The sequence below is a fragment of the Prionailurus bengalensis genome, chromosome B4, assembly GCF_016509475.1.
Source record: "Prionailurus bengalensis isolate Pbe53 chromosome B4, Fcat_Pben_1.1_paternal_pri, whole genome shotgun sequence".
NCBI classification, from domain to species: Eukaryota; Metazoa; Chordata; class Mammalia; order Carnivora; family Felidae; genus Prionailurus; species Prionailurus bengalensis.
This window is the reverse complement of record NC_057358.1, coordinates 121,467,525-121,494,821: the sequence shown is the minus strand read 5'-3', so window position 1 is coordinate 121,494,821 and position 27,297 is coordinate 121,467,525. Positions and strand designations below refer to the sequence as shown.

At 38.8% G+C, this 27,297-nt stretch overlaps 1 protein-coding gene across 5 annotated transcripts in view; it reads right to left on the bottom strand.

The window, feature by feature from the left end:
- ANO4 (anoctamin 4) overlaps nt 1–27,297 on the bottom strand; it is a 422,446-nt gene that overhangs the window by 110,874 nt on the left and 284,275 nt on the right. For all 5 annotated transcript variants that reach the window (XM_043562306.1, XM_043562307.1, XM_043562308.1 and 2 more), the window contains one exon: nt 5,202–5,308. In XM_043562306.1, the coding sequence (XP_043418241.1) occupies nt 5,202–5,308 (107 nt within the window). The remainder of the gene's footprint in view (nt 1–5,201; nt 5,309–27,297) is intronic.

Here is a 27,297-nt window from a genome sequence, read left to right as displayed (position 1 = left end):
ATTTATAACTGGTAGCAATACAACATTTCCCGCACTCCTCCAGAATATTTACAAATCACTGTCTCTGTCCTTTGGTCTTCATCTTGGCTATTTGTAAAAATAGCTCACATTTTGAGATGCAAAAGTTAAGTTATTGATGAATGGCCTCATTGTACACAATTTTTTTACTGTCTAAGGATGCTGATGATTAGATATTGTGTTTAAAACATTTTCAATTCAGTTCAAGAAGCACTCATACTACATGCCAGAGAGTGTGCTAGGCAATGATGATACGAAGATGAATAAGGCAGCGTATTTACAACTAAAGAGCTTACTGTCCAGACTAGCAGTTTTTAGCTACAGTCTCAATATACTAGCATGTTATAATAAATTGTGAGATGTATTGCAAGTTATAGCACCAATATTAGCGAAGGCACTGTCTTTAAAAATTTGTATTTTATGAAATAATTCAGAATAGCTACTATCATAATCATTTCACTTCTGCTCATTTCTTTCCTAGCATTTTTATGATACAATGTTAACTGAAAAAGTTATGATAAAAGTGAAGTGTAATATATCTTGTTTGTTAAAATTACATGAGCAAATAGGGGATACATATTTAAAAAGTAATTAATATAATATTTATGTTGTTGAGTTTAGCCATTCTGACAAGTGTGAGGTGGTATCCCACTGTGGTTTTGATTTGCATTTCCCTGATGATGAGTGATGGTGAGCATCTTTTCATGTGTCTGCTGGCCATATGTATGTCTTCTTTGGAAAAGAGTCTATTCCTATCTTCTGTCCATTTCTTCACTGGATTATTTGTTTTTTGGGTGATGAGTTTGAGGAGTTCTTTATCGATTTTGGATACTAACCTTTTATCTGATAGGTCATTTGCAAATATCTTCTCTCATTCCATAGGATGCCTTTTAGTTTTGTTGATTGTTTTCTTTGCTGTGCAGAAGATTTTTATTTTGATGAAGTCCCAACAGTTCATTTTTGCTTTTGTTTCCTTTGCCTTTGGAGACATGTCTAGTAAGAAGTTGCTATAGCTGAGGTCAAAGAGGTTGCTGCCTGTATTCTCCCCTAGGATTTTGATGGTTTCTTGCCTCACATTTAGGTTTTTTTAATCTATTTTGAATTTGTTTTTGTATATGATATAAGAAAGTGGTTGATTTCATTCTTATGCATGTTGCTGTCCAGTTTTCCCAACACCATTTGTTGAAGACACAGCCTTTTTTCCATTGGAAATTCTTTCCTGCTTAGTCAAGTATGAGTTGACCATATAATTGTGGGTCCGTTTCTGAGTTTTCTAATTCTGTTCCATTGATCTGTCTGTTTTTGTGTCAGCACCATACTGTCTTGATGACTATAGCTTTATAAAATAGCTTGAAATCTGGAATCATGATGCCTCCAGTTTCGTTCTTCTTTTTTGGGATTGCTTTGGCTATTTGGGGTCTTTTGTGGCTCTATACAAATTTCACAATTGTTTTTTTTTCTACCACTGTGAAAAATGCTGGTGGTATTTTGATGGGGATCGCAGTAGATGTATAGACTGCTTTGGATAGTATAGACATTTTAACAATCTTTGTTCTTCCCAGCCATGTGCATGGAATGCATTTCCATTTCTTTGTATCCTCTTCAATTTCTTTCTATAATTTTCAGAGTACAGGTCTTTTACCTCTTTGGTTAGGTTTATTCCTAGGTCTCTTGTTTTTGGTGCAGTTGCAAATGGGATTGATTCCTTGATTTCTTTTTCTGCTGCCTCATTACTGATGTATAGAAATGCAACAGATTTTTGTACATTGATTTTATAACCTGTGATTTTGCTGAATTCATGTATTAGTTCTAGAAATTTTTGGTGGAGTCTTTTGGGTTTTTTACATAGACTATCATTTTGTTTGCAAATAGTAAAAGCTTGACTTCTCCCTTGCTGATTTAGCTGCCTTTTATTTCTTTTTGTGGTCTCATTGCTGAGGCTAAGACTTCCAGTACTATGTTAAATAGTAATGGTGAGAGTGGACATCCTTGTCTTGTTCCTCACCATAGGGAGAAGACTCTCAGTTTTTCCCCACTGAGGATGAGATTAGCATGGGTCTTTCACATATGGCCTTTATGATGTTGAGGTATGTTCCATCTATCCCTACTTTGTTGAGAGTTTTTATCAAGAATGGATGCTATACTTTGTAAAATGCTTTTTCTGCATCTATTGAGAAGATCATATGGTTATTATCCTTTCTTTTATTTAAGTTATTTAATACACCAAAATATTAATGGTGGTTCTTTTTGCGTGGTAGAATTTTCATAATATCATTGAAAATAAAGAATTCAAGATAATGAAAGAAGAGTTGTACATGGTTGCTTATTAAATAAACATTTCAGAAATAGTTGCCATAGGAATTCACAGGAAGAAGAAAGAATACCTTCAAGCTGGAATGGTCATGGAGGACTTTATGGAGAGGATGTGTCTCAAGGATGGTTGACTGTTGCAGAAAATATAAAGATGTGCTAACCCACAACCCCACTGAAGTTAATAAAGACCTAAATCAGGTTCAATTTTACGATACCCACCTACATAGACTCTCACTGAACTTATTATTTCAGGTGTTTTCAGATTTGGACTAGATAGCTCTCATTTTCTCTGTATTATATTTTAATTTATTCAGCTTGGGATCAAAGCAGTTTTTGGCAGCTTCACCATACTAATGACTCACTGAGCTTGCATTCAACTAAGCCTCTCAAGTCTGTTCCTCTCATGATGTTGTTGAGCAACATTTCTCCCACACTGTACCAGGGTAGTTGTTTTGCTGAATTCGAGTGTAGGACTTTACATTTACAAACTATTAAATGTCACCTTGTTGGATTTGGCTAAGATTTCCAGATCACTGAGATCTCTTATGCTCTGGACTCCAAAGACAAACATATTTAATGCATCCCTCCAGAGTCCACCCGACCTGAAAGCTTGATGGACAGGCTGTTTAAGCCATATACCAGGTATCAATTTATTTGCCTCTTAATTCCAAATATATTTTCATTGCCTACTTTGCCATAATGGAGCTGGACCTTGTAAATATTTCTTCTTTACCAGGCTGTACAATGTTAGGCTTTGTCAGTAGAGGGCACTGGAAGGACTCTGGAAGAGTAAGGAGTTTGCCTTCCTGGTACCAGTATGCTCCTCTCAGCAGGCTTCTGCAACACATGGCTTCTATGGCACCAACTTCCGGCAGTGCATGGTGGCCGGTAGCACATGGTACTGCCCCAAGGGCAGGTATTTCCTTAAACAGTTTCACAGAGTAGTGCTGTTGGTGCAACACCTCCCAATGAATGGCTTCCCTGGAGCCCCTCCAGGCAATTTCTGCCAGCAACTCCAGAACACTGCTCTGCCACCTAGTGAACCACAGCCGCACCATTTCCAGCAGAGTCTGAATCACAGCTTTGCTGGGGGGAGTCTTCCCAAAAGTGGTAGATACCCTTAATATCTGCTATTTCTTTATCCTTTAGAGTTCTCTTTACCCTTTACTAGCCAATCCCTGATTACTCCAATCCTCTGTCATAGTTTTTATATTACATTTTCCCTATAAAAATTATGTGTGATTTTTGTCTCCTGACTAGATCCTGAGTGCTATAGGTCATTATTTAAACTACTGATAAAAAGCTTGTTTGGACAGAAATAAGGACAAAGCCACCCAAATCCTCCTGATAGATGATAATCTGTTTAATAATGTAGAAAATGTGATAAAATAATATGGAAAGGTTCTCATAAAAAAGTCCCAAATATGAATTGTGAATGTCCATTGATAGATGAATGGATACAGATGCGTTGTGTGTTTATATATTTATACACACACACACACACACACACACACACAGACACACACGTGCACACACACACACTAGAATAATACTCAGCCATTAAAAAAGAATGAAATCATGCCATTTGCAACAACATAGATGGATCTAGAGGGTATAATACTAAGTGAAGTCAGAGAAAGACAAAAATCGTATGATTTCACTTATATGTAGAATATAAGAAACAAAGAAATAAAGGAGACAAACCAAATGACAGACTTTTAATTACAGAAACAACTTAGTAGTTGGTGTGTGTGTGTGTGTGTGTGTGTGTGTGTGTGTGTGTGTGTATGTGTGTGTGAAATAGGCGAAGGGGATTAAGGTGCACTTATTATGATGAGCACTGTGCATAGAATTGTTGAATCACTATATTGTACACCTGAAATTAACACAACACTGTATATTAATTATAGTGGAATTTTAAAATGAAGTTAAATAAAATGAAAAATAAAATACATATATAAGAATATGCTAAGTGAAATAAGTCATACAGAGAAAGACAGATACCATGTGCTTTCACTCTTATGTGGATCCTGAGAAACTTAACAGAAGACCATGGGGGAGGGGAAGGGAAAAAAAAGTTAGGGAGGGAGGTAAACCATAAGAGACGCTTAAAAACAGAATAAACTGAGGGTTTATGGGGGTGGGAGGGAGGGGAAAGTGAGTGATGGGTATTGAGGAGGGCACCTGCTGGTATGAGCACTGGGTGTTGTATGGAAACCAATCTGACAATAAATTTCATTTAAAAAAAAAGAATAATGGAAGTTATTTAATGGAGGAGGTGATTATTTGGAGAATTTCCTTATGTGTGACAGTTCATCTCTGCACTTGCCTAGAACAACTCCCCCGCTATCTTCCCATGTTGTCCCCTTCTTGTCATCAGGTATCGGTTCAAATCCTGGCTTCTCAGTGAAGCTTCCTTTGACCACTCCATCTCATCTTGATCTCCACCCTCCACCCCTTGCCAGTCTATCTCTGTAAGATCACCCATTTCAATTTCTTCATGTTATTCACTGTATTTACTTATTTGTTTATTGCTGGCTTTTAACTTCTTGAACATATGCTCCAGAAGATAACCATGCCCATCTCCCCCAACATCTAGCCCACTGCCTGGCACATAATGGGAACACCATAAATATTTATTGAACTAAGAGAATTTTTCCCTGATCTTACATACATGAGATAACATGCTATTTTTAAAAGATCTAAGGGTGCTATTAAGGTTTTACACTTGTGAGTTATCCATCAGGGGAGTAGAGGTTTTATAAATCATGAGAAGTTATAGAATTGATATACACTTTATAAAACCAAAGGAAAAAAAGTCTGTAATCTCCCAAATCAAATGTAGCTTATTATACTAATATGCTACTTACCAATTTTGTTTTTTCCTTCTTCATACTTTATTCTTTGTAAAATGTGATGTACGATTCTACTTCTTGTGGCATTGTTGAAGAAAGTGTCTTTGTTGTGTATGATGAAGCTGCACACACATATTGAAAACACAAGCTGAAGGTTAATTGGAGGTGATGAATCTAATCTTTGACATAATTTGGTGTTACTCATACAGAGGTGTCTTCAATCAGTCACGGAGGGTGGGTCTGGAATAGCATGAGAGAGCCCAGAAATCACACCAGAGGCAGGAGGCTCACAATCTCAGTAGTTTTGGTTCTTAGTCTCCTGAGCATTAATATAATTATGTCAGGAAGGAGCTGGAGCTAAAAACAATTAAGAATCCTTAAAATAAACTAGTAGTAAGTCTAGGCCTCATATCTTGTTTTTTTTTGTTGTTGTTGTTTGTTTGTTTGTTTGTTGTCATCATTGTTTTTTTCCCCTCAGTAAGGTCATTAGATAAATTCAACCAAAAATTTATTTTGTTTTTATCTCCTCTTGTCTTCTAACCCACCTCCTTCCCTGTCATGTCAACCACCTGATTTTTCAGAAATTTTAAGATCTCAAGCTGGTTTGGGTGGTAGATATGGAAGTTAGGTAATAAGCTCTGGTCTGGCTCAGGGCCTCTGTCTGTTCCATTCCCACGCACCTTGCTGGATGGGACTCCTCTCCTAAAGCAATACTTAAAATTGCTTTCTTTCTCAGCCAGTGGCTGACCCAGCCTCTAAAGTTTCTTACAGGCATCACACACCAAGACACTGGGTTTTCCAGATGTCCCTACCCTACTGAGAGGTTTTTCAGGTGACAGAGCTTCTAAAACCACATAATCCAGCATGAAGTGGCCATGTCCTCCCTTCCCAGGATGTGTTAAGTGATAAGTGGTACAATATTAGAGATACTATAAGTATAACTGCTTCATAAATTGTAAAGTTTATTAACTCAGAAAACTTTTATTGGGTACCTCCTCTGAGTCAGACACCATGCAAGGCATATCAAGGTTGGCAGCCATTACCTTCAGAACCAAGCTCAGAAGTCACCTCCCCCAGCAGGCCTCCTCACCCCTCCAACTCCACTGCTCCCCGGCAAGAGTTCAGTACTCCCTCCTCTGTGCTCCTTCTTCTCTTGTAAGCACATCAATTTACTGATTATTCTATGTTGTAATTCATTTGTTTTCATTCATTCATTCACTCATTCATTCAACAAATGTTTATTGAGGGCACTATCTAGGGTACTGATTACACAGTAGTAAACAAAACAGATAAAAACTTAGTCTTTGAGAGGCTTACAGTCTAGGGGGGAAGACAAACCATAAAGGAAATGAACATGATTGTATGGCTGAGATAGGCAGAATCAACCTCTCTTTGCAGGTCTGTATCTCACACAAGACTGTGAACTCATTCAGGACACAAGGCTTAATCATACTAATTTCTGTAGCCCCAGGATCTATTGAGTGGCTGGTACAAATACAGGTACAGGTTTCTGAATTGTAGTAACTGAGGGCCTTTGGGGTTAATGTTGGGGAAATTTGCCAATGTTTTTCTTCAAGTAGATAGATTTCCAAGAGTTGTTCAAATGGTGGAAGGAAAAAATAAAACTGGCCTACAGAAGATAGTCCGGGCATAGGGTTTAGTTTGGGAACAACTGGGAAGATGAATTTGGGATAACATAAAAAGGGGAGAAAGGCCAAAGAATATGAAGATAAAATATAAATCATGTGAGCTGATTCCCTGGAGAAGTATTTTTCCTCTCACTTTTAACTCCCCAGGATTATGTTATAGAAAACTGTTCTCAGAAAAAGTAATTTGACTTGGTGGATGACAGATAAATGCTATGTGGGTGAATTAGAAAGCTGCAGAGCTTATCTTGTATTTTCTTCAAGGTTTTCTGAAAACATTTTATTGCATCAAAGAGGAAGAGAGGAAACCAAAAGTTACATTGAATGCAGTTCCTTTTATCTTATCTTCCTCTGCTTTTCCACTTTCTTTAAGACAGACCATCTCATTTTAATACCAAATAAAGATGCCATGAAGAAATAGACAAATAAAAAAGCCCATTTTTGACTCACAATACTAGAAGATAACTGAAAGCTGATAAGCATGACCATCCTTGACAGGACAATTCTGGCCTAAAAGCCCATGTCCCTCCTCCATTAAACAGTTTTCTACTTTCTCCTCCTTTTATAGTACCAATTACATTTTGTGAGCTCATGTAATAGTTCTCTATAATAAGCACCACAGATGAGCTTCAAAATTTTGTTTTCCTCTTCCTTATATCTAGGTTGTACCTGGAGCTTGGAGATTCTACAGTGGGAACAAATATATAGGGCACGTGCCAAGCACTATTCTAAATGTTCCAGGTACATTAACTCATTCAATCCTTACAATAATGCAGGACATAATATTTTATAGATCCATCTTACAGATGAAGAATCAGAGAAGGTGAATGATGCACCCAAAGTCACTCAACTAAGGGGGAGAGCTAGGATTTAAACTCAGGCAGTATGGCTCCAGAGGCTGCCCTCTTACCCACTCCACTCATCTCCCTTTGTCAGAAACCTCCTGATTCCTGAGGGCTGACTCTTGTGATCAGCCCAAGAGCTGCTTTGCCTGGAATGCTTTCCTTGCTTCTAGTCATTCTTTGAGCATCGATTCAGGACACATCTCCAAGGGTCTTCCTTGACCCCCTCCCCCCTCCCCTGAAAAGTAATTTGGTGTCATAACAAGAGAAAGGAGAAAACCATTTAATAGAAGAGGAAGATGAGCATTAAGTTCTAACATTACCCCTTATTCCCTTTAAGACTTTGAAGTGAGACAGTCCACAGACTAAACCCTAGCTCTGTCACATACTATGTGGTATTGGGACTCTCCCTCAATTTCCCTGAATCTTGGTTTCCTCATCTGTGAAATTGGGATAACACCATAATCACTCTCATGGCATTTCTGTAGAATCAGGTGAGATGACAAGCATTGGAGAACCTCACTGTCTGGTGCTTAATAAGCTCTCAGAGTTAGCTGTCATCATTGCTTTGCTTCTATGACATCATAGAGAATTTGCCTGACTACATGCCTGACTTCTCTGGATGAACTTGAGGGCAAGGACTAGCCATGCTCATCTCTATACTTCCAGCACTAATACAGGGGTTGACAACTGGCTCAAATGAGCTGACCTTCTGGAGAACACTTGTTAACATTGGGGGCTATGAGACTAAATATCACCTCTTTATAACTTGGCAGCTACTTACTGCTTCCTGGAAATATTTCCACCCATTTAATCTTTCCAGCTACCACCTGAACCATTCTCTCTATGCTGCCAAAGGGTTTTCTTACAGGATGTGGAACAATCTCATTTTCTATGTCACCCTTTCAAACTGAAGGGCTAAGAGAAGGAACAATGATGTTTCTTGACATCATTGTTCTCAAGTCTTCCTTAGTAACTTAGCCAAAACAACTTTCTTCAAATAAAATCACACACATACATGCATGCACACATGCATGCATTATGTAAGCTGAGCTGTTACAGTAAACATAAAACTTGAGAGCTCAGTCTCAGAGGTATCAGGGATCCACAAAGGCTTAGAAACTCTGCTTTCATACATTACTGATGGGTCAGAAAACTAGTACAAATTCTACAAGGGTCATTTGACCACATCTATCAAAATTATATATAGGCTAATTATATTAATAGCTATATAATTATGTTATATATAATATATACATATCTTCTGACCAGCAATTCTTTTAGAAATTTATTCTACAAATACACTTTACCCATGTGCAAAGTGACAGATAACCAAAAACATTCATTATGGCATGGGTTATAACAGCAAAATTCTAAAAATGACCTAAACAATTCATCAGTGGGCATTAAGATAAACAAGTTATTGTACAATTCTACAATACTCTGAATCTGTGAAGAGACTGAAGGTGTTCAGGGTAGATATAAAAAAAATCTTCAAGATACTATAGGGGAAAATAAGATTTAAAATAGTCACACAGCTATTTGTATCAAAGAGAAAAACACATATATAAGGAAGATATAAGTGTAATGACGTATTTATTTGCTTGCACATGCACAGGATAATATGGAATGGACACATAGACATCTGGAAATACTAGCTGCCTCTGGGAGAACTAGGTGCCTGGAAAGGAAGGAAACTTCACTGACACACTTAGGAAATTTTTATGTAAGTACCACCTATAAAAAACACGAAATATTTTTTATTAAAATTTTTTAACGTTTATTTATTTTTGAGAGACTGAGGCAGAGCACGAACAGGGAAGGGACAGAGAGAGGGAAAGACAGAATTTGAAGCAGGCTCCAGGTTTGAGCTGTCAGCACAGAGCCTAAAACAGGGCTTGAACCTATGAATGGTGAGATCATGACCTGAGCCAAAGCTGGAAACTTAACCGACTAAGCCACCCAGGCACTCTTGTTAAAAAAATTCCAAAGGGAAAATGCAATTTCTTTCTGGGTTTATTCTCCCCTTCACTCTAAAGGGTGAGAAGAGGAATAATTATGTGATCAAGGCTCTACACATACATCTCCTTCTCCTACTCTTTAGAGTGTTTATGTAATATACCTGAAGTCATACAACTGAGGAAGGATTCAAAACCCATCTGTCGCTTCCAAATTTTCCCATTCATTTGTGAAAGGAACTGCTGAGAGCACATGCCTGCCTGTATGCATGTGGGTGTGAATGGGATTTTCTGGACACTTTCATCTTACCATGTGAGGAAGGCCCTGCTCACCTCTTCATCAAGTAATAGGCAAATCTCAAGTTCCCACCATCTCCCCTCCAAGGTCCCCACCCTCCAGAGATAAGCAGCCTTCAGTTTTACCTGATGAGCCTCCCAATCTCCTCCCTGCTAGAAAGGGCAAAAACTTGGAATAGAATATGCCATGAAATTAGGTTTTAGCTATAGACTCCCTAAAGCTGTGGTTATTTACACTCTGTTTTATGTTCTCCTGAAGCCAACCGGCCACAGCAGTGGCTGGTTGTAAACATTCTGCTTGTTCTGTGCAAAGAACTGTTAGCTGAGGGTGTTATCTGTGAGGTGGGTGGTGGGTAGGAAGCGATGTGAATGTTATGCATGTATTTATTTTGAGTGAGGGTAATGCAAAGATGGAAAGAACCTAGCTTCTCTCCTCAGAGAAGCCTCTATTCTTATTAGGAAAAATGAGAAATACACAAAGAATCAAGGGTGTGAATTGGGAAAAGGTGTTCATTACAGCTGTGTATGAAATTAAAGATTATCGTGAAATGTGTTACTTTTAAAGCAAATGCCACCTCGTTTTTTAAAAACTTTCTTCTTAGGCAATAGCTATTGGAATATGACTTTTTTCACAATTAACTTGGTATGAATTATGTAGAGTCTAGTATTATTGAATAGAAATTTCTGAGATGATGAAAAATGTTCTTTAATTATGCTATCCAATATGGTAGCCACTAGTCACATGTAGCTACTGAACACTGAAACTGTGGATAAACAAAAAGGAAGGTAAATTTTTACTTTAACTTAATTTTAACTAAATAAAATCAAAATATAAATACTCACATGTGGCTAGTAGAATATTGCCTCAAATATGGATGACAATTTGAGCATGTGGGCAAAGCCTCAATAATGGTATCCTTATCTGGCATCTCCCTTTGACCACAAAAACTGGAGGAGATTGGGCAAGGGGTAAAAATGCCCTACAGGACTGCATACAGGTCTTGGGTTCAAGTCTTCATTTCAGCTGTGTGGCCTTGGGGAAGCCATTGAGTTTCTCTGGGACACAGTTACTTGTCAGGAAAATGAGGGTCATTATGTCTTAGTTGCCCAACGATGGGGTTAATCACAAAGTGACACTATAAAGTACTGAGGTAGATCATCAAACCTAGTTGGTAGATGACAGGACTCCATATGAGTCTAAGAGACAATTCAAACCCAATATATCCCAAAAAGAACTCTTGATCTATACCCTTGTAAAGTAAAATCTCCTTTCCTCCTCATCTTTTCTATCTTAAAAAATGGCACTGACACATCTAATTTCTCAAGTCACAAACTTGAGATGCATACTCTATCCTCTCTTTCTCTCATGTCCAATCTCCAATCAAGTTTTTGTTCTTCCCAAATGTCATCCTGAATCTGATCCTTTACCACCCTCACTGTGCTGAAGTTGTTTCTAAGACCACTGTGAGATTTCCTGACTATTCCAATTTCACTTCCTCCCATTAGTTCATTCTCTACATAGCAAGGATATTTTAAAACATAAATAAAATCTCATCTCTCTTCTGCTTAAAACTCTTCACCAACTTCCCACAGATTTGATATAAAGCCTAACTACTTTCCAAGGTCTACTGCTTCTCCTATGGTCTGGTCCTCCCTATGCCAGTGTACTTACCTCTTCTCCTCTTCCTCTTGTTCATTATAAACCGGCAACATTGTCTTTTCTTCTGCCCTTGAAAAAACTCAACTTGCCACTACCCAGGACTTTAGCTCATGTGATCCTTAGATTTTTGCACAACCTGTTTCTTTCCAACATTTGGGCCTCAACGTAAATGTCACCTCCTGAATATGTTAGCTAAGACAGTTACTCTCGTGCCCTGAAAGCCACACTCTCTCTTCCATTACCTTGTTTTATTTTTTTTTCTTGTTTTACTTTTTGAATTTTGGGGGGTGGGGTGAGGAGATGTATCTACATGTTCCTTGTCTAACTATCTTTCCTTACAGAATGACTGCAACCACATATTGACTCTAAATGGAACCAGTGGAAGAACTGACCAGCTTAACCCAGCATAATTGCTGAAACAAAAGAATCACGCACAAGTAAAATGGGTTTTAAGTTACTAAATTTTGGGTAGATTGTTATGTAGCAATCCGTGACCAATATGCCAGTCTTTTTGGATGGCTAGTTGTATTAATTCATAACACAAAAAGAAAAGTGAAAGCTAATGCCTTAAATATTTCAGAAAACTTTCTCAATTATACTTTTAAATAGAGATTTCTTTTTTAACAAGGAGATGCAAAGGTCATACAGTTAACTGTCACTTAAATTATGTCCTCAAATTAATGAAAATCTAAGTAGGAACAAAGCAACCAATTAATTTTTTTATGTGACAAGGCCTATTTTGAGAATTTTTTTTTTTTTTGGCTTTAGGCACCATAATGCAATAACTAACTTCTTAAGTGTAATTGTTAGGAGTAAAAGGAGGAGATAATTATCAGACCAAATATGTGATATACATAATATTCAGAGTTCTGACCATTTGGTGAAGATTTTAAAGCCTCTTTGTAGGATTAAGGTGATAAATGGGTGAAATCTAAAGCAATGTGAACACATTTTTCTTATTCCATTGGTCATTTCTAATTGTACTTCATGACATCATTTTTTCTATTTGAACTTTAAACACCAATAAATATGAGACTTTCAGGTAAAATGGAAAATTAAACACTTGCATTTAATTTGGCTCTCTCTCAAAACCCCATGCAGGGGCGCCTGGGTGGCGCAGTCGGTTAAGCGTCCGACTTCAGCCAGGTCACGATCTCGCGGTCCGCGAGTTCGAGCCCCGCGTCGGGTTCTGGGCTGATGGCTCGGAACCTGGAGCCTGTTTCCGATTCTGTGTCTCCCTCTCTCTCTGCCCCTCCCCCGTTCATGCTCTGTCTCTCTCTGTCCCAAAAATAAATAAACGTTGAAAAAAAAATTAAAAAAAAAAACAACACAAAAAAAACAACCCCATGCAAATAACAGTAGCGTGTGTGTATGTGTGTGTGTGTGTGTGTGTGTGCGTTTACATACAGGTATAAATCCTCAAGGAACAAAGACAGCAGAAAGCAACAGCAACAAAATGCTGGAATGTGAAAAGCGGACAGACAGGTGGTAACAGAATCCTAAACCAGCTCTGGACAAGACCAAGAACAATCGTATTTATACTCTACAAAATCTCATAAAATCTTAAGAACTGGGGCATCAGGGGCCTCTAGAAGTGGGGCGAAGGGGGTGCTAAAATAAGTATTGGTTGAAAGCCATTTAGGAAGAAGGTAGATCCTCAGAGCTTCACTTGTATTTTCACAGAAACTTGGAGATTTTTCTTTGCATAGGGTAATAATACAACCCCTGAACTGTAAGATACCAGAGATGGTTAGGGGTAGGGGAGCCATTCTGAAATCTAGAGGACCAAGTGAATACTTGCATCCTGGAAGCTGAGATTCCCAGCTGTCTTCATTCACTTAGGCTCCAGAACATTGGCAACCAGGTTTTGACTTTCCAGGGAGAACACTGGCAGAGACTTCTCTGGGGAATCTGACCAGCTTAAAGATGAAAGATCTGAAGAGGAATAGACTGGAGACTCCAAAATTGAAACCCCCCAGCCATTTCCCTACAACAAAGCTACAAGTTGATAGGTCCCACCCATTACTCTGAAATTCTACTCGAGTTTTGCATTTCCTATTCTTTAGCATGGACAGTCAGCGAAAGATAACTGGGTATCTATAAAAGATAGAGAATAATGAAGAGAGTAAAAATAATCAGAAAGTAATGTGTTAGAGTATATGAGGCTATGTGGAGTGAGGAAACATTGAAAATAATAATTATGCTCAGAAAGTTATTGTAATTGTGAAAAAATACTCAAGATATGACTGAAGCTCAGAGTCATACAGTTCGTGAGTTGCAGAGCTGGGATTTGGGGCCCAGGTCTCACAGACTCCAGAGCCTGTGTGGGCTCAGCCACTAAGCCTTAAGGACAGAAACTGGGATTCATTCATCCTCGTCCAGCCCTACACAGTGCCTGTCACAGAACGAGTGCCTGATGCCGACTGAATGGAAATGGATATTCAGAAGGAAAACATGAAAGCACTGCGGTATTTACATTTATTAGAGATCACTGTTATTTCCCATTGAAAAGTGAGACAGAATGAAGAGGAAATCATTTGTTTTAAATCCATAAAAACAAGTTTGGAGACCTAGTGATTTCATAATTAATCCTCAGAGCAGAAAAATCCAATTTAGAATAACCCAGGCCTCAGCTTTCTACTAATTAGGGTGCTACTGTAATTGAGTCGATAGTAAGGTTTTGCCTGAATTACTGAAGCAATTGTCACTGCATAAATTGATCATCCAGTGATTCATCTGTGGCCACTGTCTTAGTCTGGTCTTGGTGATGGGTCTTATTTTTATATTCCCTTATTAGAGCTGAGCAGGACTGAGTGCTGACCAAAGGGACAGATCTGTCTTTCTTGTGGTTCATCTGTATTGCTCTAGTCAGCAAAGATCTAGAAACCTGCCAAGCATCCATAAAACTTCAAAGTTGGTAAAATTTATTTTCCATAATTCCCCAATCTTTTTTCTTTTTTGACATTTACCTCCCTCTCCCATCTTAGTGAGATCCTTTGTCTATTCCTGCTACAGCCAAAGTACCCCCTCTTAGCTCTTTCTTCCTCCCCTTCTTTATTTTTGGCTCTCTAAAAAAGAGCTGATAAGATTACTCATTATGGGGTATAAATGAAGAATAACATTGAAACTTTTAATCTTTCCCAGGGACATTTAGTTAGTTAATTAATTTACCTACTTACACTTATTTATATTTGAGAGAGAGAGACAGAGAGAGAGAGACAGAGAGAGAGAGACAGAGAGAGAGTGGGGGGGGGAGGGTTGGGTAGAGGGAGAGAGGGAATTCCAAGCAGGCTCCTCCCTGACAGTGCAGAGGTGGGGCTCGATCTCACAACTGTGAGATCATGACCTGAGTCGAAATTAAGAGTCAGATGCTTAACCCACTGAGCCACCCCCGCCAAAAGGTACATTTATTTCAAATACAGATGACTTTAGCCAAAGGATTAAAGTTCATACTGTAAAATTCCAGATATTAGGGAGATGTTCCAGTCCCTGAGTTCTCTCCTAGCTTCTCTCTTCTATACCCTCCTCTATAATGCTGGAGCAGGGACTCTGCCAACTACAGTCCTACTCTGTGGCTGGCTCTCTGATAACGTTCTGCCAGTAGGGGGTCCTACGAGCAGACTGGAAGGGGAACAAATGGAGTGAAAGGATCTGGTCTTTCCTGTTTGCCCATTGTCCTGTCAATGTTGCTCCAGCAGTGATTCTTCAACCTCACAGTGGCAGTTGGTTCCAGTTTCCATCTTAAAAAATAAACACCCCAAACTAGACTCACTGCATTGCCCTGTACCCCAGAGGTACTAGCACAGGCAGGGCAGCATTTTCTCCTCAGAGGCATGGGGGGTCAGCTCCAGGGGGCAACCTTCTCTGAGCTTCAAGGTTCTGATAAACCCAACCTCTTCCTCTGGACCCTCTAGCCCTAGGGGCAATATGCTGCTTCCTGTACCTCCTGTAGTTAATATCTGTGTAGACTCAGTGCTCGCTTTGTGACATTTTAGTTCTCCAATGCTTATGTAACAGATTCCTCACATTAATTTCTGCTAAAATAACTGCTGGGTTTCAGTTTTCCCGAGGGGAGCCTGAGAGGTCCAGGGAGCTAGAAAAAGAAAGATTCTTTGGGGAAGGGAGGGTCCCTTCTTTCTTTCTCTATCTGAAATCTTCTATCTATCTCTATCTCTATCTGAATCTCTCTATCTTCTCTATCTCTCTATCTTCTCTCTTTCTCTATCTGAAATCACATACCACATAAACGACCACCCACCTATCCTGCTTGTTAATCTGACAGGAATATCACCTTGGTATCAACATGGTTTCTGAATTTATATTTCAAAATATTTAAATTCCAAGTCTGATTTCTACCCTACAGAATTTTTTCCCCTTTCTTCTGCTTGTCTTTGTTAATTTGTATAGAAACTTTCTTTCCTAAAAATATGGAAGGTATTTAAAACAAAGTAAAACAGTGCAAGATATCTGCACCCTAGAAGAGCTCATAGACTAAAGTGTTATATAGGTACAAAATACTATTAACATAAGGTATTCCTCGGTGGATTGCTTTATTATTTCCAATTTGCTGTTTTTCTTTGTGAAGATTATATACCACTACCCATTATCATGGACTTGCAGTCCCTTTTCCTGGGGAGAAGTCTAATTTCCCACCCTATTACCATGCTTGGCCATAAGACTTGTTTTGGCCAATGGAATATAAGCAGAAGTGATTATCGCATATATGAGCAGAACTTTGAAGAGCTAATGTGTGGCTCTACCATTACCGTTTCCCTCTTCCATAAGAATGCATGTCTTAGGTACAGGCTGCATCATCAGCCAATGTTACATGAGAAGACATGGAAAGCAGAGCTTCAGCTGACCCACAGCTAGTATGCTATGTGAACAAGAAATAAATCAGCTGCTTTGAGTAAGACACTGGGATTTGAGAAATGTCAGTGCAGCAGAACCTAGTGTAATCTGACGGGCACAGTCTCTAACCCAACAAAGACAATCCTGTAATCTATGGCTTAATTTACTCTGTCCTGAAGAGGATGGATTTTTTTCCTCCCTTGTGGATAAGCTATGCCAGTCCACATAGCAAAGTGATGGCAGAGAGGGAGGAGGTTTGTGGGGAGGAGAGGAACTTTAGGCTGTGGAGGCTTCAGTGGAGGAGGGATGTTTCTGTCAGAGGGTGTGAAGACAGGGTATGAAGGAAGAAGAAATGATGATAGCCAACAGTTGCTGAGACCATGTACTTGGCTTCTTTTTTGTGTCCTTTGAGAAACTTGAGTAAAAACTGGAAATCCCTGCTAATTACTTTTGGCTGCTGAACTGTGCTTTGTGCAATATGGAAACAAATAGTTGTGGTACAATATAATCACTGCATAATCACAGTATTTACAAAGGCTAATGGGCCCAGAAGTCTAATGCCATCTGCATGAGACATGAGGGGTTTAATAAAAATGACAACATCCGGGGCACCAGGGTGGCTCAGTCAGTTAAGCATCCGACTCTCGATTTCGGTTCAGGTCATGGTTTCACAGTTTTTGAGTTCCAGCCCCACATTGGGTTCTGTGCTGACAGTTTGAAGCCTGCTTGGAATTCTTTCCCCCTTTTTCTCTGTTCCTCAACTGTGCTCTCTCTCTCTCTGAAAAATAAAAAAATGTAAAAATGACAACATCTGAACTAGATCCTGAGAGAAGAATTGGCTTTCACCAGATAGTGAGAGGAAGAGCACACTTTAGAAAGATAAAACATCAGTCATGGGATAGTTAGGTAGCCTCCACTGCTACGTAGTAGAGCATTTGGCCCATTCAGCCTAGGAGACTGGTGGGGAGGGGGAAATAAAGCAGTTTTGTGTGCCACGTGCTAAGGACTTTGAACTTGATCCCAAAGGGCCTAGGGAATCTTTGAAGGCTCTTAAGCAAGGAAGCAATGCTACATGTGGCAGTGTGTTTTATTCACTGCTTAAGGTGCTTGGCAAAGGGATGAGGAAGGGTGGAAATCCACGATATTCTGCTTGTCAAACTGTGGGCTGTGAATTCTTAGAGGAAGGGTGTCCTTCTAAGGTGCCATGTGGGCCCATGGTAGGAGACTTGCATGTGACCCAGCTACATGGGTGTGATGGATAGATATGGGAGTAGGGAAAGATGAAGGAGTTGAGCAAACTTATAATTGTGTATGCAAGAGTTGGTGGCTGCTTTGACTAAGGCAGTGGCAGTGAGGTCAGAAAGGAGGAGCTAGGACCAAAAGGAGTGAGTGGTGATGGTGGGTGATGAAAAAGATGGTAGTGTCAAGGCTGGTCAACATGTAGTGGAAAACACAAAGCTTATGGTGTTGGTGTAGTATTGGGGGTGAGTGAAGTGGGAAATGAGAAGAATCAAATTTATCTCCAGGGATAAAAACATTTCTAAGACATGGTTCTGAATTAGCAGTCATTTGAATAAAATACTATTCACAAAAGCCATAGATTTAACTCTGGTCGTTGCCCCTCGCCCAACAAGTACCATTCTCAGATATAAGATGCACCCTGCCCAGGTCCTGGATTTTAGAGGGCTCATAAATCAGCCTCCCAATGGGTTGCTTTCCACAGGGTGAGGTATTAGCCAGGCAAAGAGGAAGTGACCACCTAGAGTCTGACCCCAAAATCACCTAGGCCACTTTAGGGTCTTTGTGGGCCTCTCAGGTCTACCTGAGACAATTCTATGCCTACCAAGTATCCAAGCTGTTTTCAGGGGACATGAATGACATGTGGACATGGGGCCAGGGTGTACACACACATGAGCCTGAGGCCCCTCAGGGTGGGATGGAGCTGGGGACAGGAAGAGAAGAGGGCAGGCCATGAGTGTGGGTGAAACCATTTTTCCACCAATGGAATGGGTTTCCAAGAATCCTGAGAACTTAGACATTCAGGTCTTTATGCAGGTGTATTTGTCAAGATAGAAAATGAAACTGTTGTACTTGTTAACATGATTTATTACTTCTAATTATTTAGAGATATGGTCTATAGGCTTCACTTGTACTCTTGCCCCAAGCCTTACAATTCTTCTAAGCAGGTCTGCCCTTCCTTTAGATTTAAGAGTGTGGATTTAAAAGAGATAAATCTATTGTCTTTCATCCCCAAATCCTAATGAAGATAAATATGAGAGCCTGGGTTTGAGTGTGCTAGCAGAGTAAGAGTGAGCTTATGGAATCTGACTGTCCAGGAGTGTTTCCTGAACTGACTTATCTTCTCTGTTCCATTTTTCCATTTCTAAATGGATATAATACTACTACTGGTCTCATGAGTAACCTGATATCTAGTGATTGCTTGATGAGTGTTGGCTGTGTATCATGGAAGGGGCATGGGTTTGAAGTCAGGCACATTTGGGTTCTAAGCAGACCCCAAAGTCTGCTTGTTACTGTGTACCCTTGGACAAACTGTTTAACTTTTAGGACCCTGGATTCTACCTTCTGTAAAGCAAGGACAATGAAATGATGTTGCAGGGTTGTCGCAAAGGTCAAATGAGACAATGAATGAAGGAAGAACAGGCAGCACAGAGCTCCCCACTGATCTCCCTTGTTCCTACTGACCATTGTTCCAGATGACGTAACGCACAGTGTAATTACACAGTATGCAATCCATCCACAGATGCAGTCCTAGCTCCCTTTCTTCCCTTTATGTTAACCCTCGCTTATTTTATCGTATGTAAATTTGGCAAATCTTCCCTTTTCCTATAAATGCTTTACATTGCCTTTCTACCATTTTGTGTGTAAAATGGTGTCTTTCCCATCAAATTTAATATGCTCAAGTTAAAATTTTAAATTAAAAATATGCACACATAAATATATTTATGAACACAAAATCACATTCTCTACTATAGTATAATACTTGGCACAAAATATATTAAAAGTATGTGTTGAATGAATTGATGAAAGAAATTGAACATGACACCAACAGGTGGAAAGATATTCCATGATGATGGACTGGAACAATTAATACTGTTAAAATGTCCATACTACCCAAAGCAATCTACAGACTTGATGCAATTCCTATCTAAATACCAAGAGAATTTTTCACAGAACTAGAACAAATGATACTAAAACTGTATGGAGCCACAAAAGACCCTGAGTAGCCAAAGCAATCTTAAAAAAAGAAGAAGAAAGCTGGAGGTATCACAATCTCAGATTTCAAGATATACTACAAAGCTGTAACAATCAAAACATTATGGTACTGGCACAAAAACAGACACATAGATCCATGGAACAGAACAGAGTGTTCAGAAATAAGCCCATGCTTATATGGTCAATTAATCTACAACAAAGGAGGCAAGAATATACAATGGAAAAATGACAGTCTTTTTCAATAACTGATAATGGGAAAACTGGAAAGCTACATGCAAAAAAATGAAACTAGACCATTTTATTACACCATACAAAAAATGAACTCAAAATTGACTAAAGACCTAAATGTGAGATCTGAACCCATAAAAATCCTAGAAGAGAACATAGGCAGTAATCTCTGGATATCAGCCATAGCAACATTTTTCTAGATATGCCTCCTCAGGCAAGGAAAATGAGTATAAAAATAAACTATTGGGAATACCCCAAAATGAAAAGCTTTTGTACAGCAAAGGAAACCATCAAAAAAATGAAAGGACAACCTATTGAATGGAAGAAGCTATTTGTAAATGATATATCCAATAAGGAGTTAATATCCTAAAATATATAAAGAATGGATTCAACCTGACACCAAAAAACAACCAAAAAAACCCAAAACCGAACCAAATCAAAAAACTCCCTAATCTCATTTAAAAATGGGCAAAGAACCTGAACAGACATTTTTCCAAAGAAGATATACAAATGGTCAACAGACACAATAAAGGGTGCTCAACATCACTCATCATCAAGGAAATGCAAATCAAAACCATAATGAGACATCACCTCACACTTATCAGAATGGCTAGAGTCAAATGGACAAGAAAAATACATGTTGGAGAAGATGTGGAGAAAAAGGAACCCTCATGCATTATTGGTGGGAATGTGGAAAATAGTATGAAGTTTCCTCAAAATATTAAAAATAGAAATAACAGATGACCCAGTAATCCCACTACTATTTAATAAAAATAAAAACACTAATTCAAAAGATATGTGCACCCCTATGTTTATTACAGCATTATTTACAATAGCCAAGATATGAAAACAACTCAAGTTCCTATCCATGGATGAATGGATAAAGAACAGGTAATAAATATATACAATAGAATATTACTCATCCATAAAAAAGAATGAAATCTTGCCATTTGTGACAACATAAATGGACCTAGAGGGTATTATGCTAAGTGAAATAAGTCAGACAGGAAAAGACAAAAACTATATGACTTCTCTTATATGTGGAATCTAAGAAACAAAACAAATGAATGAAGAAACAATCCAAAAAACAGACTCTTAAATATGGAGAATAAACTGGTGGTTGCCATAGGACAGGAGATGAGGGAATAGGTAAAATAGGTGAAGAGGATTAGGAGGCACAAACTTCCAGTTATAAAATAAATATGTCACAGAAGTGTAAAATACAACATGGGGAATATAGTCAATAATATTGTAATAATGTTATATGATGACACATGGTGACTACACTTACCATGGTGAGCCCTGAGTAATGCATAGACTTGTTGAATCAATATGTTGTATACCTGAAACTAATATAACATTGTATGCTAATAATACTTCAATAAAAATTATTGAAATAATGAGTTAGTAAATGAAAAAACTATTTACAGATGGATAAATGACAAAAAAATAAAAGGTTTCTAAGTAACTGAATTCATAGTTGGTCCTACAAGTACTAAGAGAACACAGCTAACTAACTACTGGGTCTCCAGACACCCAATGGTGCATTTTACCCACATGACTGGGTGCATCTTTTGCCTCTTAAACTAGATGCATTAAGTTATGTTCTATCTAAAAGAAGCCACCTCATCTTCAGAAACACAAATCTCAGGCTGTGTGGCTGGTTTCATTTTCATTTCAGTATAAAACTTTCCAGGATATAGATGGGTTTCCCTTGACTTTACAGATCAATAGAAAACAACCTGCATATTGGGTATACTAATGCTGAATAAGTGATTGCAATAAAAAAAGTGTTCTGAGACAGCTGTAAGTCACGGGGGCACTAAAAGAACATTAATCCTACCTAAATCAATATCAGTATCTCTTTGCCTAAAGGACTCTCTAAAGATGTCAGATCAATGAAAACACCAGAAAAACTTCAAACAGAAAATAAGAAAAAGGTACATGCTGGAAGAATGCATGGCTTTAGCTACCCATGTTGACAGGGTTTAGAAAACACATGTGCATACATTTCTGATAAATGTGAAATGGCAATGTGTCCTGCCTTTAGAGCTGCTGTAACAAATTACCATAGACTGGGTGGCTTCTCAACAACTGAAATTTATTTCCTGGAGACTGGAAATCTGAGACCAGGGTGTTCGTATGGTCAAGGTCTGGTGAGGGTCCTCTTCTGGTTGCAGACTTCTGATTGTATTCTCCTATGGTGGTCAGTAATCTAGCTCTCTGGTCTCTTCTTTAAGGCACTAATCTCATTCATGAGGGCTCCACCATCATGACCTAATCACCAACCTGAGGTCTCACCTCCTAATACCATCACAGTAAGAACTGTCAACATATGAATTTGGAGGTGGGGAACATAAACATTCTGTCCATAACATACCCGCAACACTGAACGACATTTAGCTTAAAAGGAATGCTATGCCAGTTCAGGTCAGATATTTAACTTTGCAAAAATTAGTTTTTGTCACCTCAAACTTTTTTACACCAACTACAACTTTTTAGGGATTTTTCCCAAGAATTCTCATTGTACTTATGGTCATCCTCCTTCTCCACGTCCGTCACCACCACCACCACCACCACATCTATCAATTATTGAGTGCTTTATCTGGGCCAGGTAGTGAACTAAATATTTTACACAACTCATTTCATTTAATGTCCTTAAATCTTATTACCACAATCCTTTCTTCCTTGCTTCTTTCTTTTCCTTCTGTCAAAACTTACCTATCCTCTGTTCTAGACCCTTAGGGCTCTGTAGATTGGCCAGTCTATAAAGACGTGCTAGGCAGAATAATGTCAACATCTTAATCCCAGTATTAGGGATTTTAAGCCATATGTCAAAGGGGAATTAATATTTCAGATAGAATTAAGGTTCCTTGTCAGCTGACCCTAAGGTAGGGAGTAGGGAGGGAGGGAGATTATCTTGGACCATTCAGGCAGGCTCAGTGTAATCATAAGGATCCTTAAAAATGGGAAAGGAAAGAATAAGAGTCAGAGAGGGAGGTAGGATGACAGAAACAGGGTCAGAGTGAAATGATGCGATGTTAGAAGAATTCAACCACTGTTTCTGGCTTTGAAGATGAAGGGAAGGGCCCGGAGCCAAGAATGTAGCAGCCTCTAGAAGCTAGACAGGATAAGGAAACAGTTCTCCCCCAGAGCCTCTACAAAAGAATGCAGCACTGCCATACCTTGACTTTAGCCCAGTGAGACCCATGGCAGACTTCTAACCTGCAGGGCCATAGTACATTTGTGTTAAGCCATGAAATTCATGGTGATTTGTTATAGTAGCCATAGAAAACTGATATATAACGTTAAAAGGATAAGACTGGAGCCATAGTGCCTTATCTTAGAATCCACAACCTACCACTTACCCGCTGTGTTTCCTTGGGCAAGTTATTTAACCTCTCTGTGCCTGTTTCCTCCTCTGTAAAAATGGAGATAATGACTATACCTTCCTCATAGGTCTAACATTCAACAAACTCCCTACTGTTGTATTGAACTACTGCCTCTGAAGTTGTCTGAGTTTTGAGAGGGGCCTTCTGGAAATACAATGCTCCAAGAAATGACTTGCCCTAATGCTAACAGCCTCGGGCCCCACAGCTGTCTAGTGCAGGAGAACTTTCTGTGGGGTCAGATTCTTAGGCTCCCATACAATTATGACTGGTAAGCAACTTGTAGGCCCAGTCTTGGTGACACCATGTAAAATGACCAAATGGTATCATACACTGATTTATAAAAATATGTACCCATTGGTTGTTTTTATTACTTCTCAAACACAAATATACATTGAAATGGAACATGAGGCTATTTGCTTTTTAATCAATTCTCAGCTATAATTTTTGCAGAATGTAGTTTAAATAACAAAGATTTACATGAGGTTAGTTTAGGATATACTGCTGAAGACAAGTTTAAATTCCTACAAAACATTATAGCCACGAGCAATTAATCCTCCAGAACCATGCTGAGCGACATACCAAAAACAATCCCTGGAAAAGCCTACAAGATGTTTGCTATAAGGAGGTTGCTAAGGAAATTGTTCACTGCTTTATTTACAGCCCTCCTCCCTTTTTTGTGCAAGAATTTTATTTCTTGCAAATGCTAGGAAAATGCTAAGAAAGGCTCTGCTTCACTAAGAGATTGGTTTTCTTCCTCTCTGACAATCAGAACCACATGACTTCCTGTGTTTCTCCCTCTGCTTTACCCACTATGATTAAAGCCCAATTTACTGGCTCATTGATCAACCATTACAGATACATAGGACATTGAGGCCTGCAAATCTGAGCCTTTCCCCCCCCCTGAACTTGAGTGCCTACTCTAAATGATATTCTCCTTGGTTAAGAATATTTACTTACATTTTACCATTTGTTTGTTTACATCCGCCCCCAAATGCTTTAACAAATTCCAAAGGCAATCAGATATGTTTGTATGCACCTGTTCACACTAGTTTAATGCGACTGGAAAATAAAGTGTACTTTGGTTCTGCCCATGTGGCACGTATCTGAGGTGTCAGCATTATAGAGAAAACACACTTTTCTCCTGTTCATTCATCTGCCATTGACTGGAGTGACTATGAGCAAACCACTCAGTCTCTGTGACCCTCATCATACCACTGCATCCTCAGAGTTGTAATGAGTCTATGGTGCAACTCTGGAATACAGGAGTTGTTTATAAATGGTGGCCACTATCACCTTTTATCCTTGCAATTGTTGCTACCACTACTTGAAGATGACCATCAGACAGTTATTTGACTGATCACTACCATCCATACCTCACTGCCATGGTTTTCTGGCTTATGCAGCTGAGAAGGTTAACCAATAAGAAGGTAATCAAACGGAGGTTACAGAGAACCTCCCACCAACAACCCTTCAGCAATTTCCTCCTGTCCTTAACAGCCCTCATTGGCCCCAGCACCAAGATTTCCATGGTCAGTGCTTTCTTAGCACTAAGAGCTGTGTTGTTTTGTTATTCTCTAGACTTTTTTTTAAATTCCCTAGCTCATAATTTATAAGGGGAGAAAAAGGCACGTAAGCCAATTTCATATCAAGTGGTCTTTTATGTACACAATTACATTTCACATATGCACGTGACAATGAATTAAAATATATGATACAGGATTTCAGGATCTTGGGGTCAGGCATTAATCCTGATAATAGAATTTAATAACCAAAAAACTTGATAGGAAAGTCTATTAGCAAAATTGAGACTAAAAACAAATCAATAAGCCAAGGGTAAATTCAAGTAGAACATGGAGACCACAATTGACTATTTGACTATGGTTTTCAACTTCTCATGTGGATATTGCAGGTTTAGATAAGAGAACCAGACTCTAAAGTCCCATCTCCATTCTCCAGCAGTGGCAATAGTGCCAACTCTGCTGTGCCCCTTTCCTGTTCTGTTAGGTCTTATGATCAAAATCATACCCTGGGTGCCACTGGCTGTCAGGCAGGAACTTCCTGCCCTCAGTAGCTCACAGTCTAGCAAGGGGATAAAGGCATGTAGGCAAATTTCATTTCAAAGAGTCTTTTTATCATGTCTATTTCATATATGCACAGGATACAAACTAAAATGTTTTGTGTACAACCAACCTTTGCAAGGAAATTGGTTGATACTGAGTTATATGTGATGTGATTTTCACTGTAGACTTTCAAAAGCTAGAAATTCTCTCACTGGGATGTCTGCAGTTGCCTCCTTACTGGCTCCTGCTTCTACTCTTTGCTACAGCCTGTTCTTAACAATGTAGTCACAATGATACTTTCAATAGTTAGGTTAGACTATCTCTTTCCTTTGTAAAAGCCAAGGCGGTATATAATCAGCCTCCCTCTTTCCTTTCTAACTCATCACTGTTGACTGTATCATCATTTTTTTCCAGCCACAGGATCTTACTTTCCCCCCAAACACACAAATGTGCTCACAGATTAGGGTCTGTGCTTTGGTTGTTCCCTTACCTGGAACTCCCTCTAAGTACTTCCCTCTTATCTCCTTCAGGTCTTTCTTTCCCATTTTTATTTAAATTTTATTTAAATTTTAGTTAGTTAACATACAGGGCAGTATTGGTTTCAGGAGCTGAATTCAGTGATTCATCAATTACATACAACACCTAGTGCTCATCACAAGTGCCCTCCTTAGTACCCGTCACCCATCTAGCCCATCTAGCCCATCTTCCACCCACCTCCCTGCATCAACCCATAGTTTGTTCTCTATCATTAAGAGTCTCTTGTGGTTTGTTTCCCTCTCTTCTCTTCCCACCGCTTCCAATATGTTCATCTGTTTCTTAAATTCCACATATGAGTGAAATTATATGGCATTTGTCCTTCTCTGATTGATTTATTTCATTTAGCATAATACATTCTAGCTCCATCCGTATCATTGTAAATGACAAGATTTCATTCTTTTTGATGGTTGAGTAATATTCCATAGTGTGTGTATGTGTGTGTGTATACACACACACACACACACACACACACACATATATATATATATATATATATATATGTATATGTATGTATATATCACATCTTCTTTATTCATCAGTTGATAGACATTTGGGCTCTTTCCATAGTTTGGCTATTGTTGATAATGCTGCTGTAAACACTGGCTTCATGTGTCCCTCCAAATCTGTATTTTTATACCCTTTGGGTATCCTTCAAGTCTTTTTCCAATCACGACTTCTATGAGGCCTCCTGAAGAATATAAACATGGTCTTTTGAAAATTTAACCTGCATCCACCTCCCCATGCCACTGTTCTTCATTCTCTAACCCCTACTCCTCTTTTTCCTTTTCCATAGTACTTATCACATTCTAACATGTTTTACAATTGATTTTTAAAAAATGTTTACCTCAGCACTACTGACATGTGTGGCTAGAGACCTCTTTGTTATGGGGGTCACCTGTGTACTGAGGGATGTTTAGCGGCATCCCTGCCCTCCATCCCCTAGATACCAGTGGCACTCTCTACTTCCACTGTGACAACCAAAAATGTTTCCAGATCTTGCCAAATCATGCCCCTGTTGAGAACCACTAGTTTATAGTTTGTTGCCAGTTAGCCCCAACTACAAGCTAAGCTCCAGGAGAGCAAGGATCTTGGCCTATTTATTCACAGTTGGTTCCCAAGCACACAGAAAAATAACAGGCATGCAGCGTGTGAATGAATGAGTACCTATTTAAACATATGCACATACCACAAACATAAATTTCAGAATATTCTATTAGGAAATGGTCAATATTTAATTTTACCTCATTTTTACAGGTTTTCATAAAAATAAATTAATGGTAATAACAGGAATCAAATTACAGGGAGAAACGGTTTTTTTCTGTGTGTATCTAGCACAAACTTTTTCCTGAAAGGCACTTCAGAATTGATCTATTTCTTGAAAGTATATATTATATATCTATTATAAA